This window comes from Fukomys damarensis, unplaced genomic scaffold, assembly GCF_012274545.1.
Source record: "Fukomys damarensis isolate Sample0158 unplaced genomic scaffold, DMR_v1.0_HiC HiC_scaffold_23, whole genome shotgun sequence".
Classification (NCBI taxonomy): domain Eukaryota; kingdom Metazoa; phylum Chordata; class Mammalia; order Rodentia; family Bathyergidae; genus Fukomys; species Fukomys damarensis.
This window is the reverse complement of record NW_022900935.1, coordinates 5,908,499-5,926,790: the sequence shown is the minus strand read 5'-3', so window position 1 is coordinate 5,926,790 and position 18,292 is coordinate 5,908,499. Positions and strand designations below refer to the sequence as shown.

The 18,292-nt window shown below is 40.9% G+C and overlaps 1 protein-coding gene across 1 annotated transcript in view; it reads left to right on the top strand.

The window, feature by feature from the left end:
- Window positions 1-18,064, top strand: part of Meaf6 (MYST/Esa1 associated factor 6) — a gene marked incomplete at its 5' end in the record, with an annotated part of 22,021 nt that extends 3,957 nt beyond the window's left edge. The window contains 4 exons of the mRNA XM_010626062.3: window positions 12,321-12,513; window positions 15,694-15,723; window positions 16,503-16,536; window positions 17,229-18,064. Coding sequence (XP_010624364.1) covers window positions 12,321-12,513; window positions 15,694-15,723; window positions 16,503-16,536; window positions 17,229-17,237 — 266 coding nt within the window. The remainder of the gene's footprint in view (window positions 1-12,320; window positions 12,514-15,693; window positions 15,724-16,502; window positions 16,537-17,228) is intronic.
- Window positions 18,065-18,292: the final 228 nt, after the last annotated feature.

Below are 18,292 nucleotides of genomic sequence, written 5' to 3'. Positions count from 1 at the left end.
GGGGGATTGAACTTGGGACCTTGTGCTTGCGAGGCAGATGGTGGCTAAATCCCTGGTGGGACCTTTTTTTTTTTGCTATTGGAGATTGAACTCGCGACCTTGCACTTGCAAGGCAGGCGCCAAAACACTGAGCTAAATCCCCGGCCCTGGGAACTTTTAAAATTTATTTATTTTTTTATTTTTTTGGTACCAGGGATTGAACTCAGGTCCTTGCGCTTGCGAGGCAGGCCACTGAACCGCTGAGCTAAATCCCCGGCCCTGAGAACTTTCTTTAACTAGAAATTTTTTATGGAAAATTTCGAGTATGCCTAATCCCCAGTGCTCAGGGGATTTTAAGTATGTACCTCTGTGTTTTTAAATATAAAATGGGGAATAGATACCATTTATCTTGTAGACAAATTATGCCAAGTTTCTATATGTAAGCAGGACAGTGTAATTCTGTTCTAATGTCTAGTAGTGGGATCTAGTTCTGCAGTTTTCTTCCTTTCATCCTTCTCCGTCCCCTCCCCTCCCCTCCCCTCCGTTCCCTTCCTCCCTTCACTCCTTCCCTTCTTGCTTCCCTCCCTTTTTTCCCTCTTTCCTTCTCCCTTTCCCTTTCCCCCCCTTCCTGTCCTCCCTTCTTTTTTTTTTTTTCCTGTGGTATCAAGGATTGAACTCAGGGCCTTTGCACTGAGCTACATCCCTACCCTCCAACCCCTTCCTTTTTAAATTTTGAGACAGGTTACCTCTCAGTTGTTCGTGCTGGGCTTGAATTTGCAGTCCTCTTGCTTTAGCCTCCCAGAATGCTGGGCTCGCAGGCGAGCACTCCCATGGCCCAGCTGCATGTCTCTTGAGGCTGTGTGTGCTACATTAGATGTTCGCTCAGTAATTGGATCACTTTGGTATACAAGCTGTTTTTGGTATTGCAGCTGCGTACTTCTTTCTAATGCCATGTCTTGTGGGATCTAGTTCTTTATACTGAGGTAGAGGTTTGAGGAAAGGGGACTTTGGTCGTTTGGGAATTAGAGCTACTTAGTGAGTTTAATTGTTATCTTTGTGCGTATATGTCTAAATTTGTTGTTCTATCCCTAACCTCTTTTCTGACCTCCAGTTTTGTCTTTCCTTAAGACATTTCTACCCAAGTGTTCAAACTCAAACCTTATGTCTGAAAGAGAACTGTTCTAGTTCCTTACAAATTTGTCTGCCTGATTATTTTGTTATGGTACTTCTGTTCTCTCATTCCTAGACATCTTTGACTCCTTTCTGTGAGCTTCATCCATCACACCATGTCCCTTTGATTTTTGCTTTACAAGAGTCTCACTTAAATCTCCTTACTTTTCTTTTTTCTTAAATGAATCCCACTTTTAGAATGTGTCTCCTTTGGCTGGGGATTTAGCTCAGTGTTGTTGCCACCCGCCTCGAAAGTGCAAGGTCTTGAGTTTGATCCAGGGTACCCCCAAAAAAGAGTATCTCCTTTGTAGAATGGTGAGATAGGTTCAGAAGCGTCCTGGACTTGCCCTGTGAGTGCCATAGAGCTGCCTGCTCAGTTTTCACAAGAGTCTGCATCCCTGCCCTGGCTTGCCTGCTAATTCTGTAGGTGGCTCTGTACCTCTTTATTCTCACAGAGCATAGCTGTACCCAGGCACTTGGCAGGGAAAGACCTGTGAAGACCTGTGACATCTGTGCTTTCAGAAGTTGACTGAAACACACTTATGTATTGAGTATTGAAGATTTTCTGAAATATATGCAAGTCACCCATTCCCCTAACCCTACAGTGGGTTGAGCCACACACTGAGATGTACTATAATTGGTGTTTCTTGGATTCTCTTAGTTATTTTTGCTGAATCATACTTGGGTCCTCTAGAAGATGTCATTGTATATTGTAAGCATATGTTGCAACTGTTTATTATCACTACGAATAGTCATCTCTTTTAGGGACAGTTTTTCCCGAAGGACTATTTGTTTTTTACTTAAAGTCTTGTTTGAGTATTTCCCTCTCTGTGTGGGTGCTAAAATATGTAAAGCCAAATTTGTAGTTTACCTGAGCAAGGAAATAGGAATGGGCAACATACATTTTGGAAATGAATCTTTGTACTGTTTTCAGCTTACTTTTCTTTCCTATTTCTTATTATTTTACTCTTCTAATATTTAATTTTTTAATTGGATTTCATTCTATGAATCTTGGTAGGCAGTGTTGCATTCCTTACAGAATAAAACAATACAGAGAATTGCTAGCTTTCATTAATTCAAATTGTCAGTGCCCCTGTACGGTGATTCTTGTGCTTTCTTCCCACCATTACCACTCCCTACTGCTTTCTTTTGCCTGCCTGCCTATTTGTGGTGCTGGGGGTTGAAAGTAGGACCTTCACAATGAACTACCTTCCCAGCTCTTCAGAAAAATTTTTTATTGCTGGGGGTCACCCTGAGTGGAGAATCACTGTGAGATTGAGGCCAGCCTGGGCTGCATAGTGAGTTCAAGGCCAGCCTGAGCTACATAGCCAGATCCTCAAATCCTATCTCAAAACAGCACCCCTCCCTTTAATCATTGAGACAGGGTCTTGCTAAGTTACCCAGGGTAGGCTTAAATTTATGATCCTTCTCCTGCCTCAGCCTCCCAGAGTGCTAGGGTTACAAGCATGCTCCATCATGCCTGGATTATTTATATTTAAAAATTTTTTTTTTTTGGTACCGGGGATTGAACTCGGGTCCTTGCGCTTGCAAGGCAGGCCGCCGAACCGCTGAGCTAAATCCCCGGCCCTATATTTTAATTTTAATTGACACATAATCACACATGTTTATTATAGTTTGTGATGTTTTGTTACGTGTTTACAGTGTGTAATCATATTTGAATATTTTCAAACACCTATAATTTGTGGTCAAAACAGTTTTTTTAGCTGTTTTAAATAACATACAACATAATACACAGTGCGTTATTGCTAACCATATTTGCTGTAGTGTGCAGTAGGGCAGTAGAACATATGCCTACTCTCTGTAACTTTGTCTGACTGTCTAACGTCTCACCGGCTCACTACCTCCCCCACAGGCCTCTGGTAACTAGTATTCTTCTGTGAGATTAACTGTTTTATTTATTTATTTTTTGAGACAGGGTCTTGCTGTGTAGTTCGGGCTGGTCTTGAACTCACAGTAATCCTCCTTCTTCAGCCTCCTAAGTGCTGGGACTGCAGACATGTGCCACCACATCTAGCTTGAGTCCACAAATTAGAACATGCTTCCTTTATTTTTCACTATAGTGCTTAGCTTATTTCTTTTACATAATATCCTCCAGGCTCAACCATGTTGCCACAGAAATTTTTTCAATGGCTAAATTGTATTTTACTGAACTCTTCCTGTTCTTGCCCCTCTTCTCTTCTCTGTTTTTGGGCGATGCTGGGGATTGGACCCAGGGCCTTTATTACTAAGCTACATCCCCAGCCTGCTCCTCCCTGTCTCCCTTCCTTCCTTTCATTTTTTTGCTTTAGTCGTGGTCTGGCTGAATTACCAAAGCTGTACTTAAACTTGCTGTCCTCCTGCCGCAGCTTCCTAAGGTGCCAGGAATACAGGTGTGCAACACTATTTTAGGCAACCACTGGATTTCTTGAAACTGGTTTAGTGTTTTGCATCCGTTCTCGAAAATTCCACCTATTCCCTCAAAAGATTGTTTGCTCTGTACCATTTTTCCTCTTCTGGATCTCTGGTCAAATGTGTTTAGACTTTCTCATGTATTTATTTATTTATTATTATTATTTTGACATTGGGGATTGAACTCGAGACCTTGTGCTTGCAAGGCAGGCAACAGAACCACTGAGCTAAATCCCTGGCCCTCCCGTGTAGTTATTTATTGTACTGTGCTGTCCTTTTGTCTCTGTGCTTCCTTATGAGCACTTTCATTTCTGACGTACCTACCAGGTCATTGATTGTCTTTTTTTCTCCAGTACTGGGGATCGAGCTCAGGACCTTGTGCTTGTGAAGCAGCTGTAGTGCCACTGAGCTAAATCCCCAGCCTGGTCTCTGATTGTCTTTATCAGTAGCCAATCTGCTATTCAGCACCCCTTCATTTTAAATCTTTTCATTTTGCATTTTTAATTTCCAGAATGTCTGTTTAGTTATTTGTTTGTTTGCTTTTGGTACCGTGTTCGAACTCAGGACCTTGGGCTTGCAAGGCAGGTGGTGGCACCACTGAGCTAAATCCCCGGCCCTTCTATTCAGTTATTTATTTATTTACTTTTTGGTACCAGGGATCGAACTTGGGTCCTTGCGCTTGCAAGACAGGCGGCAGAACCGCTGAGCTAAATCCCCGGCCCTCTATTCAGTTATTTTTTAAAAATCTATTTAATTTTTAAATAGTTTTTTTTTTCTTTTCTGCAGCTATTTTTCAAACTTGTGTTTTACTTTGTAAAAATAGTCAGATTCCAAATAGTCACTTATCAACCCTTCCAACAATAGCAACAAAATAAAGCGAAGGTGATGAAGAAGAGAATCTCAGTACGTATCCTTGGTAATAAGACTGACCTCAGACAGTAACCAGAGCCAGCCTTGCACAAAGACCACCACCACTTCACAGAAAAACTTCTGCAAGGACATCTGTCCAGCAACTGCTGGCCAGCTTTGTGTTAACAGAACTTTTTTTTTTTATTATTTAGAAATGTTTGGGCAGGGCCAGGGATTTAGCTTCAGTGGTTCTGCTGCCTGCCTTGTTCAATCCCTGGTACCTCCAAAAAAGTTTGGGCAGTACCAGGGATCGAACACAGGGCTTCAAACTTGTACGCTTGCCCATTTATTTAGTGGTACCAGGGATCGAACTCGGGCCCTTGTGCTTGCAGGGAAGGTGGTAGAACCACTGAGCCAAATTCCTGGACCTGTTTTTGTTGTTTTGAGACAGGAGCTAACTTACTTGCCTAGTCTGGCCTTGAACTTGTAATTCTCCTGCCTCAGCCTTCTGAATAGCTTGGAATATAGGTGTGTGCCAAGGTGCCCAGCTACCATCGTCATCGTTGATTTTTAGAGCCAAGGACCGTTCATTCAGAATAACTTGCCAGGTAGTCGCAGCACTTGGAAGGCTGAGGCAAGAGGACCCCTGTGAGTGTGAGGCCAGCCTGATTTACAGAGTTGAGACCCTGTCTCAAAAAAGCTAAAGAGAGGGCGGGAGATTTAGCTCAGTGGTTCCATTGCCTGCCTCGAAAGCACAAGGTCCAGAGAGAAAAACAAGACTAATTTATGTAATCTTCACTTTGCCTTAAACACTCATTCTTTTGCCTCAAGCTCTTTAATTGTCTCATAGTTTATCATGTCCCACATACTTTCGTTGCAATGCCCTGCTGTTCCTGAAAATTTTACTAGTCATTGGAGAATCTCTCACTGTTATTTAGGTTGACAACTTCTTTAAGTATAGTAAGCATTGTTGTGCTGTAGTCTGAGTTAAATTTGAGTCTTTTAAGAACCCATTTCTGTTGTTTCTGCTTAACAAATGTTAAGTCTAATTTTGCACTTTACCAACCGAGGCACATTTTTATTTTTAATTTTTTTGGTTCCGGGTATTGAACTCAGGACCTTGCACTTTTGAGGTAGGTGGAGGTACCACTGAGCTAAATCCCTAGCCCCTGAGCTACATCTTTAACTCAGGTTCCTTAATTGAATGGTATAGCATTTGCATATGACTTACATGTCTTCCTGAATACTTTATTTCTTTATCCATTTGTGGTGCTGAGATTTGAGCCCAGGGCCTCATATATTCTGAGCAAGCACTCAACCACTAAACTGTATCCCTAATCCTCTGTATACTCTAAATGGTCTCTAGATTACTTAGTACTTAACGTTTAATGCAACATAAATGCTACGTAAATAGTTGTTGTGCTGTATTGGTTAGTGAATAATGACAGGAAAAATTCTGTACATTTGCGTACAGATACTTTTTTTTTCTGACTTTCTGTCTGGTTGGTTGACTTCCTAGAGGTGGAGCCCATGTGTAGGGACTGTATTAGTAAGATAATCTAAGGGTGAGGATGAAGGAGCTTCCTTCTAGAGAAGATTTACATTTGTTTCTGCTAGGTGTGCCTGGATTTCCTTAAACCAGGTTGAATGAAGGGTTGAGAGGCCCTGGAAGACCCAGGTGACTCAGACCAAGCTATAAGAGCATGAGAGGAATGGGCACCTTTGCTCTCCACTCTTTTTCCTTCATACAGAATCTATTCACTGCCTCAGCATTTCTGAGAAACAAGCCTGGTAGAATGAGTTCTGTGTTTATAATGCCTTTGATCTTTGATGCGAATGAAACATTCTTTTCTCTTAGAATTTTGCCTTGCATCTTAGATTTCAAGGGTTTTAGTGTTTTGCAGTTTGGGCATTTAAAAAAAAAAACAGTTTGAAATTTTTCTTCAAAATTGCATTACTTTCTGCTTCATTTGGTTTCATGTGTACTCAGTCTAGAAGGAATAGATTTGCATAGTCCCCAAAGGAGAATTTTATACAGATTTGTGAAGCATTGTATGTTTTTATAAAAAGAATAAAGTAAAAGAAAGAGAACAAGGCAGATTTTTATCTCATTTCCTTTAAAGGATCAGTTTGTTTTACGTGGCTTCTCTGGAGCCTTCAAACCAAATCTCTGAACATTTATATCATTCCAGTGGGTTAAGTGTAGTTCTGGGTATCTTCCCTTCCTCCTGTAAACCTTTTGTGCTGATCTTAAGTAACTGCCTTTAATAACCTTCTGTTTTGGGCCGGGAATTTAGCTTAGCAGTTCGGTGGCCTGCCTTGCAAGCGCAAGGACCGGAGTTCAATCCCTGGTACAAAAAAAATACAAAAAACCCTTCTGTTTTTATCTACTTATTTATTTATTAGGTATTTTGACCCAGGGCCTTGCTTGTAGTTCAGCTGGTCTTGAACCCACTATGTAGCCCTGGCTGGCCTCAAACTGGTAGTGATCCTCCTGCCTCATCCTCTTGAGTGCTGGGATTACAGGTATGCATCACTACACCTGGTTTAGTCTTCTTTTCTTTTAATAATTTGCCTTCCCAGGGTGTGGATTTATCAAATTAATCAAAATCGGATGGTCTTTGCATGTTTTTATATCAATGAGAAACAAACTTAGTGTCTTTCATAATGGTAGCATTGTGCATTTGCATGATTGACTGGCTGATGGGCTTTGAGATGCTGTAGCCTGCTGTTTTTATCAGCTCAGGAAGATTGTTTTATTTTTGCAAATTCTGTATCACTGAGCTACATCCTCAGCCCTTTTTAAGATAGGTTCTCTTTCGCTGTCTGTCCCATGCTGTCTCCTTACCCGGGGATTAAACCCAGGCTTCTCTACCACTGAGCTGCACCCCCAGCTGCTTTTACTGTTTATTTTTAATTTTAATTTTTTGGTACCAGGGATTGAACTCGGGTCCTTGAGTTAGCCACTTTTATTTTTAAGTTAAACAAAAATTTTTTTTATACCTGGAATTGAACTCGTGACCTTGCACTAGCGAGGCAGGTGGTGGAACCACTGAACTAAATCCCTGGCCGTTTTTATTTTTTATTTTGAGACAGGGTCTCACCAAGGCTAGCCCATTGCGATCCTCCTGCCTCACCCTCTGGAGCAGTTAGGTAGTGTGTGCTACCACACCCAGCTTCACTTGTATTTTAAGAGTATGTATTCTCCTTGGCTCCCTGTCCTTACACACCAGAAAGCTCATTATATTTTTATGTCATTCCTCTGTTCGGAAAGTCCTGATAGCTTCCCTTGTTATGTCCTCTTCCAACTGTTTTACTACAAGCTTTACTCTGCTTAGAATTTAACCTGTACATTTGTACACCTCAAGGCTTTTTGAGCTTTAGATGCTTATACTGAGCCAGTACTTTATTTTCATTACCTTCTTTACTCCTTAGAGTTGCCCCTTGAGGGTAGGTATAGATTGCAAGCTCCATGAGAGAAGAGTGCTCTAACCCTTGGACAGCTGATGCTTCCCCCCATTAAGAGATATTCAAAAATGTTTGACACATGAGAGAGATTTCTTATTTTACTATTAGAGAGACAGGCTCAAAAGCTCAGGCATAAGTCATGACCTCATTGGTACTGCCTCCTGGGGTAGGATTTTAGTCTGACTTTTATGATTCTTCTGACCCATCTCTCCATTTTACTTTTTATTTCTCAGTCTCTCTGTTTAAGAGAGATTGTGCAATTCATTTGTCCCAAATATACCTTATGTTTTCTTACTTCTGCACCTTGGCTTATGCTGTTTTTTGTTCTTATTTTGGCTTCTCATTTTCAAAGTTTTATTTACATTTTAGAATTTTTTTTGCTTTGTTTTGTTTTTTGAGACAGGGTCTCACTATGTAGTTGAGTCTGACCTGGAACTCACTATGTAGCTCGAACTCCCAGCAATCCTCCTGCCTCAGCCTCCCGAGTGCTGGGATTACAGGCGTGAGCCACCACACCCGGCACATTTTTAGAATTTTTTAAAATGCTGCTGGACATTAACACATGTTCAGCAAGCTCACCACTGAGCTGCATCTCCAGCCCTCAGTCTGGTTTTAATTCATCCTGTCAGTGAACTTTGTCCTGAATAATCTCTGTGTCTCATGGTTTTGATGCCCACCTTGGTCGTTTGGGACATCTGTTGTTGCCTTGTGTGTTACTTCTTCAGCGAAGTGAGTTGGTTCTTCTTTGCAGGGCTTGGCTGGATGGATGCTGCTCTGAAGTGTGGACTGTGACTGACCCTCTGTTCATTCTGTCCTCCCTAGCAGTAGGGCTCCCTAGCGGTACTCTAGGAACAGCTGGGCTTGCCTGTCTGTTTCTAGAACGGCCACATAGACAAAATTTGCTGTGTTTCATTTTGCTGACTTGGATTTTTTTTTTTTTTTTTTTTGAGAAGATCTAGCTAAATTGCCCAGGCTGGCTGGGTTTAACCTTTCGATCTTCCCACCCTAGTCTCTCAGAGTGCTGAGGCACAGGCATGTGCCGTCATTCCTGGCTCTGTCTCTCACATTTTAGTTATTCTCTATCTCCCTTTTCATGTGTTTAGTCCCTACTTTGCTGTCATCCTGTGATCCAAAGCTTTTGTGGCCTCAGGCTGTTAATCTTTCCTCTCCTAGCCAGTACTTCACCATTTGCATTTTTAGAAATTGCTTTTTTTGTGGGACAGGGTGCACCAGGGATGGAACTCAGGACTTTGTGCTTGAGAGGCAGGCATGGTGCCACTGAGCTAAATCTGTGGCCCTGAAATTGCTTTTTTAAAAACCTACACCAAAGTGGGATCAGCTGAGTAAGGGAGCAGGACTGTCTGGAATGTGTATCTCTCTCTAGGTTTGTCTTTTTATATTTAATTACAGAGGTTTTAAACTAGAAGTAATACATTCTTATTGTGATGTGATTCACACATAAATATAAAAAATGTTGATTACTGCCCATTTTACTTTAGTCCCAACTATTCCAGGTAACCCACATTAATAGATTGGTATTATCCTAACACATGTTTCTGGGTGCCTTGTTGGTCATTGCATATATTCTTTGGAAGACAAGAATAAATCCTTTAGGGCTGGGGATTTAGCTCGGTGGTGCCACCGCCTGCCTCACAAGTGGAAAGTCCCGAGTTTGAGCCCTGGTACCAAAAAAAAAAAAAAATGCAAATCTTTTGCTCACTTTTACTTTTTTTTTTTTGAGATGAATATGCTGCCCAGGCTGGCCTTGAATCTTTGTGCTCGAGTGCTTATTTTGTCCTAGCCTCTTGAGTAGCTGAGACTCCAGGCATGTGCTATTATGCCAGACTTCTTGCTAACTTGTTTTTTGGGGGTTCCAGTAATCGAACTCGCCAGGCAGGCATAGTGCTGCTGAGCTACATCCCTGGCCCCATTCTTGCTAACTTCTTACTGAGTTCTTAGAGTTTTGCATATATGGGCTGTGAGTCCCTTATATCAGATACTGTATATGATGTAAAAATATTTTATCTCATCCTATGAATTGTCTTTTCACTTTCTCAGTAGTATGTTTTTTGACCCTGGAGTTTTTACATAATCAATATAATACAGTGTTTGTATGTTTTTCTTTTGTTACATTTCCTTTGTGGTCATATCCAAGAAACCATTGCTTTCCTCAATGGATTCTAAAAGTTTCAATTTTTTTTATTTGGGTCTGTGATCCATTTGAGTTAGTTTTTATGTATGGTATGACGTAGGGGTCAAACTTCATTCTTTTTTATGTGAATATCCAATTGTCCAGCATCATTTGTTGGGGGAAAAAAAAGATTCTGCTGTGAATTGTCTCGTTTCCCATTGTCCAAAATCAGTTGACATAAATGTTAGGGTTTCTATCTGCACTCTAAATGCTGTTCCCTTGATCTATATGTTTATCCTTATGCCAGTGCCACACATTGTTGATTATTGGAGCTTTGTGTAATAAGTTTTAAAATCATTTTTTCTTTTTGTTTTTTGTTTGGTAGTACTAGGAATTAAACCCAGGGCCTTTGTGCCGAGTTGCATCCCCAGGCCTTTTTTACTTTGAGACTGTCTCCCTGAGTTGCTCAGGCTTGGCTAAGTTTATAGTCCTCTTTCCTCAGCCTGCCAACGTGCTGGGCTTACAGGTGTGCTGCTACCCCAGCTCTGTCGGTAATTTTTGTGTGAAATCTGTTTTCCTGAACTTCAAAAGTGTCAGGATACTTTTCAGCCTCATAGTTCTGGAGCTCCCTCTTCTGTGATTTTCGTGAAATGTGTTAAAAATAGAATTTAATGGTTTCTGAGATGTGGTGGTTCTTTTTGCATTTTTTTGTTGTTGTTGTTCATTTGTTTTTCTCTTTTATGAATTTTAGGGATGGTCTTTGCTTCTGGTATGCATATACTTAACAGAGACAAAAAAAGAAAAACACTAGTTCCTGGTCCTGCTGTTCACATAACCCCTTTTTTGGGGTGGGGTTTGGGGATTGAACTCAGGACCTTGTGCTTGTGATGCAGGCTGAAGCACACCTGAGCTAACTCCCCAGCTCTGTATAACCTGAATTGACAATTATTATAAATAGTTAATGTACTGTATTTGAGGTCATCAACAGTTAAATAAAGTGAAAGTCTTTCCCCCATTCTTGTCTATTAAAAGCCTCAAGAGCCGGGAATGTAGCTCAGTGGTTCCATGGCCTGCCTTGCAAGCGCAAGGTCCTGTGTTTGATCCCTGGTACCAAAAAATAAATAAATAAATAATAAAAGCTTCAAGAAAGTCCTTTCAGGGATAACCAGTATACATTTATCAGAACATAATGTAATTGTTTTCTTCTTTGTGGTACTAAGGATCAAACCTAAGGCCTTGCTGATTTTGGGCATGTGCTCTACCAGTTGTATTCTTTGTTTTGAGATGGTGGCTGGTCTTTTTTTTTTTTTGTTTTTTTGAGACAGGGTCTCACTATGTAGTTGAGACTGACCTGGAACTCACTATGTAGCCCAGGCTGGTCTGAACTCACAGTGATCCTCCTGCCAGTGCTGGGATTACAGGCGTGCCCACCACGCCCGGCCCCAGGATGGTTTTAAACTCACTGTGTAGTCAGGGCTGGCTTTAAACTCAGGGCAATCCTCTTGCCTCAGCCTCCCAAGTACTGGGACTATAGATATGTGTCGTTATACCTGGTCCAATTAAATTCTTAAAAGGGCTGGGGATTTAGCTCAGTGGTACCTGCACCTGCCTCACAAGCACAAGGTCCTGAGTTCAGTTCCCAGTACCAAAAACAAAATAAAAGTAAATATATGTACGAACTGTTTTTGAATTTATTTTCTGTTTAATATATTTGAGATATTTTAAATTTGGGAATGAATGTCAGCTGAAGAATTTTCTTACTGCTTTTTAGTTACATTCTTGGACTGAGATTGTAGCTCAGTGGTAAAGCTCTTGCCTAACATGTATGAAGACCTGGCTTTAATCCTCAGGACCATAATACAAACAAAATCTTAGACTTTTGAAGTAATTTAGGGAGTGGGCCTTCTTCTTTCCTGGCAGTTCACCTTTCTTGTGAGAAAGTCAGGCCTTACGTGTGGTTTGGGAAGGGAGCCAGGGCCAGCTGCGGGCAGTTTTGCCAAGCTCAGCCTCCATCCCTTGGAGACTAATGTTTGCAGTTGCCCCTTGTATAATTATCAATCCTGTCAGTGTGCCTGTGTCTAATGACCTTTATGCAAGGAGTTTATCCCATGTGTTGCTGCCTCCCACCTGTCCCCAGTTCTCTTGCCTCTGGTCACGGGGGTGTTTGAGGTGACCTGCTTTTCAGGGACTTGGGTAACAGATGCCCAGTGTGTATCCTCCCTGTCACTCAGCGTGCGTGCTCACAAGTTCTTTCCTGATGCTGAGCGGGCCATACTGACGAGGCCTTGAGAGACTTGTGTTTTCTTCCCTCCAGGGGAACCAGGAAGTGGGACAGAAAGCGATACTTCTCCAGACTTCCATAATCAGGAAAACGAGCCCAGCCAGGAGGACCCAGAGGATCTGGATGGATCTGTTCAGGGAGTGAAACCTCAGAAGGCTGCTTCTTCCACTTCCTCAGGGAGTCATCATAGCAGCCATAAAAAACGAAAGAATAAAAACCGGCACAGGTCAGTTGCAGGGACCCCACCCCCACAGCTCCGATGACTGTGGGTGTAAAGGGACCGTCCTGGAACCAGAACGCTTCAGGATGGACAGAAATTCCTTTGCTCCAAATGAAACCATCTAATGTTTTAAGGGAGGAGTTGGTGGGCAATAAAGTAAGCCTGAAGGGGGACTTCAGGACATCTTTCCACTGTTGCTAGTGCAGAACCCTAACCCTGACCCCAAGAACATAGTTTAATGTTGTGAATTTGGAGTCCTTTCAGAAGAGAGAAAGGGGAAATAGAAATGGAATCTGTGTAATAGTATCTGCTAAATGACACTAGTGTGTATTGGGTAAAGTGGGATAGTCTTTTGCTCTTACTCCTGATCCCTGCCTGCTCTTATGAGAATTGATTTAATGTGCCTTTAAAAAAATTTTTAAATACAAGCTTTTGGATCACTTATGATTCTTGTGTTTTTATAGTTCTCCGCAATGTGCTGACTTCAAATACTGAGAAACAATACAAAACCTATAAAATGTGAGAGTGCCTTCCTAGATAACGTTTGTCCACCATGTTTTTTGCAGTGCCTAATGAGATAGGAAGGACATCAGTGGACCAAGAGGTCAGGTGTCACCCAGAGTGGATTTTAGAATTCACTTTGCCTGGGGTTTGTATGATAATGCCAGAGGCTGTGAACTCAGATAATTGTGTGACTTCTATGACATCATTGCAAGAGGGTAATGCATCATTTCTGGAGTCTGGAATCTTGTCCTGGCTACAAGCCCAAGAGGCATGGAAATGGGTTTTTCTCATCTGGCTCTTGTCCTGCTTGCCGTGGAAGCCTGCATGCTGAAGAGGTGAAGGGACATGCCAGGGATGGGCTGTGCTCCTGTCTTCTAGTTTGCTTCTAGTTTTTGTTTCAGGAACCTGTAGAGCCGAGTGTGGTGGCGCACACCTGTAAGCCCAGCACTTGAGAGGCTGAGGCAGGAGGATCATCATGAGTTTGAGGGCAGCCAGGGCTACATAGTGAGTTGAAGGGCAGCCTTAACTACATAGTGAGACCCTGTCTCAAAATAAATAAAAAAACAAGTCGGGCATGGTGCACACACCTGTAATCCCAGCACTCAGGAGACTGATGCAGGAGAATCACCATGAGTTCGAGGCCAGCCTGGGCTACATAGTGAGTTCAAGGTCAGCCTGAGCTACACAGTGAGACCCTGTCTCAAAAAACAAAACAAAAACCCCAAACAAATTAGAAAAGAAACTTGTAGGAGATTCCTTCATGCATCAAGGTATTAAAACTGTTAGCTTTAAGGATTTGGGATGGGGATGATGTAGAATTAAATCTTACCAGTTTGAACCTCCGTCATTAATTGATTCTAAGAACTTTTCTTGCTGATGGTAATGGTGTTTTTTTTTTCTTTTTGACTGCAGAAATAATATTTCCTCCAAACAGTGACAAAGAACTGCCGCTTAACATTTTTCTGCACATCAAAAGTCACCATGTTAATCTCAAAACTGTAGTAAGAAATAACAAAAATTGCTTTTTTCTTTCTTTCTGGTGATGGTGGGGATAAGGCTCAAGGTTATTTGACCAACATGTTGGAATCGGTGCTAACTTATCACTAACAGCAGAAAATCATTTTCTGAAAAAAATATTTAATTTAATTTTAAAACTTTGTTTTGAGTGTTGGGAATCAAACCCAGGGTTCCTACATGCTTGGCAAGCACTCTACTGTATATACCCAGCCCCTTAAAAAATACTTTTAAGAATTGTCAGAAGAAGGAAATGTTGTGTTCTGTGTTGCCAGTGTTGTTTTAAGTAATGGCTGCTTTCCTGTTTCAGGGTGTCTAGAGTAGGGAGAAAATTCCTTGAAAGTGTCTGGGACTTTTTCCAGTACTGATCAATATACAGTACTCTCTAGGTAGCTGTCTATTTCAGATAATACCTCATTTTCACTAATGATGTGATCAACTGGTTAATAAAAAGGAGCATTAAATGTACCTTTTTTTCTTGCAGGTTTCTAGTAAGTTTCATTAAAAAAATGCTTCCTTACTCTTTCCTCTCCTGGCCCTGGGAACAAATGAACCCCTTCCATAAAAACATTCGTATTTCTAAAGACTTTTGGTGTTACTGCTTTCCCAAATGGTGTTTTCTTTTTTTTGGTACTGGGGATTGAATTTGGGACCTCGTGCTTGCAAAGCAGATGGCGACACCACTGAACTAAATCCCTGGCCCAAGCCTGAGCTTTTTAATTCCAGCTTTGTACACTTACTGTTTCCTGAGGATATTGAAGTTAAGCTTTCTTCCAACTTCACACCTGCATACATTATCTAGGAGGCAAATGCAATCGTTTACACAGTGCTTTACCTCCTGTCTGCAGTTGGAAAGGGCCTGAAGCCAGCCGAGGCGTCGGGGTCACACCCAGGGTTGGTGTTTGCTTTGGGTGTCTGCCCAGACCGTGATCTGTCAGCAGGGATGGCAGCAAATTGTGCTCCTCTGTGCCTGCTCCCCTCCAGATCCTTGGGGTATGGGTGCTTGGTGGGGGCAGCTTTCTTTTCTGTTAACAGGGCCTCGCAGATTTGGGTATTTCTCTAGACAGTTGACTGCCTGGTGTCCCCACCTCAGTGGGCCGAGTAACCCTGCTCTTTGGATTTTGGAACACGACTCCACCGCTCAAATTTATTCATTCAGCTTTGGCTTCTAGGGTGGATGCTGTAGCAAAAAGCAGCACGTTCCTGGGCACTTTAGAACATAAAATGCCAGTAAAATTACCAAATGTTTATCTGCTCTTAAAATTTGAAATGTTTTTGTCCTTTATTTTATTAGTGAAAGTACCATGCTGAGTTATACTAAACCTTTCTTCCTCTGTGTCTTCTAATGTCCTTGTGACATTTTTCAGTGCAACTATTTTAAAGGTTCCAGCTCTGAAACTGGAAGCTAATAAAAGGGATGCAGTTACTTGTAGTTTTCTAATGAGATAACTTTTCCTTGCATAGTCTGTTCTTTTCCTATGGAATTCATTGAGGGAAGGGCATCTCCTAACCACAGAATCTTTGGTGCTTTGATGTTCAAAACTATGGCTTAAAATTCTTAAAACTGATTTTATTCCTACAAATCTTGCTAGGGTGGCTAATCGACTAATTTGTTCAATTAGTGTATTAATTTCTGTTGCTTTCTTCCTTTCAAATGCTGCCCCTCAGCCCGTCTGGCATGTTTGATTATGACTTTGAGTAAGTTTGATTTGAATTAGTATTTGTGCTGTGTTGTTTAGTGTGTAGACACCAGTATGCCTTTTTGAGACCTTTCTAACCCATAGTTTATCTGTTTAATTGTAGGTATATATATTAGGTTAGGCTGGGAAGTTTTTTTTAAAAAAAGAAAAACGTGATGGAGGTAACATTTTATTTAATAACTTAAGCAAAATTAAGTAAACTTCACTTATGCATTTTAATTTCTTTAAAAATAGATAACCTTTAATTCATATTTAAATTGATTTTCTGACTTTGCTTCATAAAGAGATTAACAGTTTTAAGGTTTTGATATTTTGCTTTGGAAACATTTAAAAATTGAAACTCATTAATTTTCTTTGTGTTTCATGTCCAGAAATACAACTCCTAGTCTCTTTCCTGCTCTTAATCACCATATATTTCAGTAATTTCTAGTGATATAGTTACAGAGCTAACATTTAACATAGAGCATGCCCTCTTAATGCAGTCTCCTTAACATGTAATTTTGGAAGACTTTTTTAAAAAGTATATGACTTTGTAACTGCTATACATTTCTTTTTGAGTCATCCAAGTTTGCCCTAAGACTAAGTATCTGCTCATATTTTTTAATACCTGCTTAGTAATACCTGGTAAACAACTAAATAAGACACAGTCTAATGGAGAATATGGATTTTACTTAACCAGATAGCCTTTGTTATAGCTTGTGCCCTATACAGTAGCTGATTGTTTACCCCTCTTTCTGTAAATTAAAATGCAAATGTCTTTTATCTTTCCTATCACAGGATTGATCTGAAGTTAAACAAAAAACCACGAGCTGTAAGTATCAGTCAGATCACTTGAGAGAGGCTGCAGTTTTGTAGATAATTAGAAAAATGTCTCATCTTCAGAGTTGTAGTGTTCCTAATCTAGGTCACACTTTTGAAGTCTGGTGTGTCTGTCTGTATACATTTTAACTTTCAGATGCTATTTACTCTTTATTTTGGAGAGAGAAACATCACACTTTCTGGAGTTTGTTTGTTTGTTTCTTTTTTTGGTGCTGGGAATTGAACCCAGGGCCTTTGAACTGAACTATGTCTCTAGCCCTTTTTTAAAATTTTGAAATAGGGTCTTGCTGAATCACTAAGTTGCTCAGGCTGGGCTCAAACTTGTGATCTTCCTGCCTCAGCCTCACAGAATACTGTTATTACAAGCATGCAATGCCGTGCTCAGCAAGAAAATTAATTCCCTTTGATTAAATAATAAATAGTTGCTACTAGCTTGTCTTTCCTTTTTTCCTGGTGAGTTTATGTGGTCTAACAAGAGCAGAATTGATGTTTCGGTGGATGTCTCTATGGACCTTCAGAAGACGGCCCATTTTCAGATGTGAAATATTGTACATTAGATTTGAAATATAATATTTAGCTACAGAAGAATTCCCCAGCCCAGTTAATAGTAGATTTGTGTTTTCCTTAGGGTCAAACCAGTGTTCTGTGGAGAGTAAGTTGGGACTTTTGTTTCTTTCTCTTCAGGACTATTAGAAGACTCATTAGTACAGAAGCGTCCAGGCTGTAGAGCCCTGCTTCCCTTCTCCGACCTCACACAGATAAACATCCCTCATCTGAGTGCGTGGCTGCCCACCTCTGCTCTCCCAGACCCAGTGCCTGTGACTCTGAGTAGTTTGTTCTAAATGTGGCAACAAGTCACTTCTGTAAGAGATTGCATTGTTTGCTTTGTGTGTTTCTTAGACAGCAGAAGTTCAGGGAGACCAAGGCGTGGTTGTGATCCCTGCACATTGCTCTCTGTGCGTTTCTCCTTTGGAATGAGTGTCTCCCCCAAACTGGCCAGCCCCAGCTATGTCTGTGACCCCCCCATTGAGACCTGTCTCGGGTTTTGTATTATGCTGAACGTAGACCACAAGTCACATTTCTGATGTAGGCTGTAAACACCTGGCATTTCTCTTACTTTATTTTGTGTTTCATTATTTTCCTATTGTTGTTTTTACCGTCTTTATTTTCTTCCTGGGACTTTTTGTAATGCCTTTGTACAGCTCATCCCTTCCTGCTGACATATCTAATGATCTGTTTCATGCAGTTGCCAATATTCTTAACTGAAAATAATGTGGTTTACTGTAAGTAAAATGGGAAACTTAGCTCAGTGGTTTTTTGCAGGGGGAAGATAAAGAGTGTTTATTTAATAATTACCCATTTTAAATCTCTCTTGAGTTGGAGGCAGTTTTGTGTTCAAGGGACAGGAGAAGCTGAAAACCGTAAGTTTAAATCAATCCTTAGATATTTTTAAGGGGCTGGGGGTTTAGCTCGGTGGTTCTGCTGCCTGCCTTGCAAACTCAAGGACCTGAGTTCGATCCCTGGTACCAAAAAAAAAAAAAAAAAAGATGTTTTTATTCTTTTGTATAAATAAAATTCATAGGTTTTGGCTTCTCACACTTTACTTTTAAACCTGAGATTTTTTTTCACTTACTTTATTCATATCATGCCTTATGGAAGTATTTTTTTTTTCTGGTATTCACCTGATTAAATATTGCTCCAGAAATCACCAGGGCAACAGAAAGGCTAAAAATTACACCAAGCTGGGT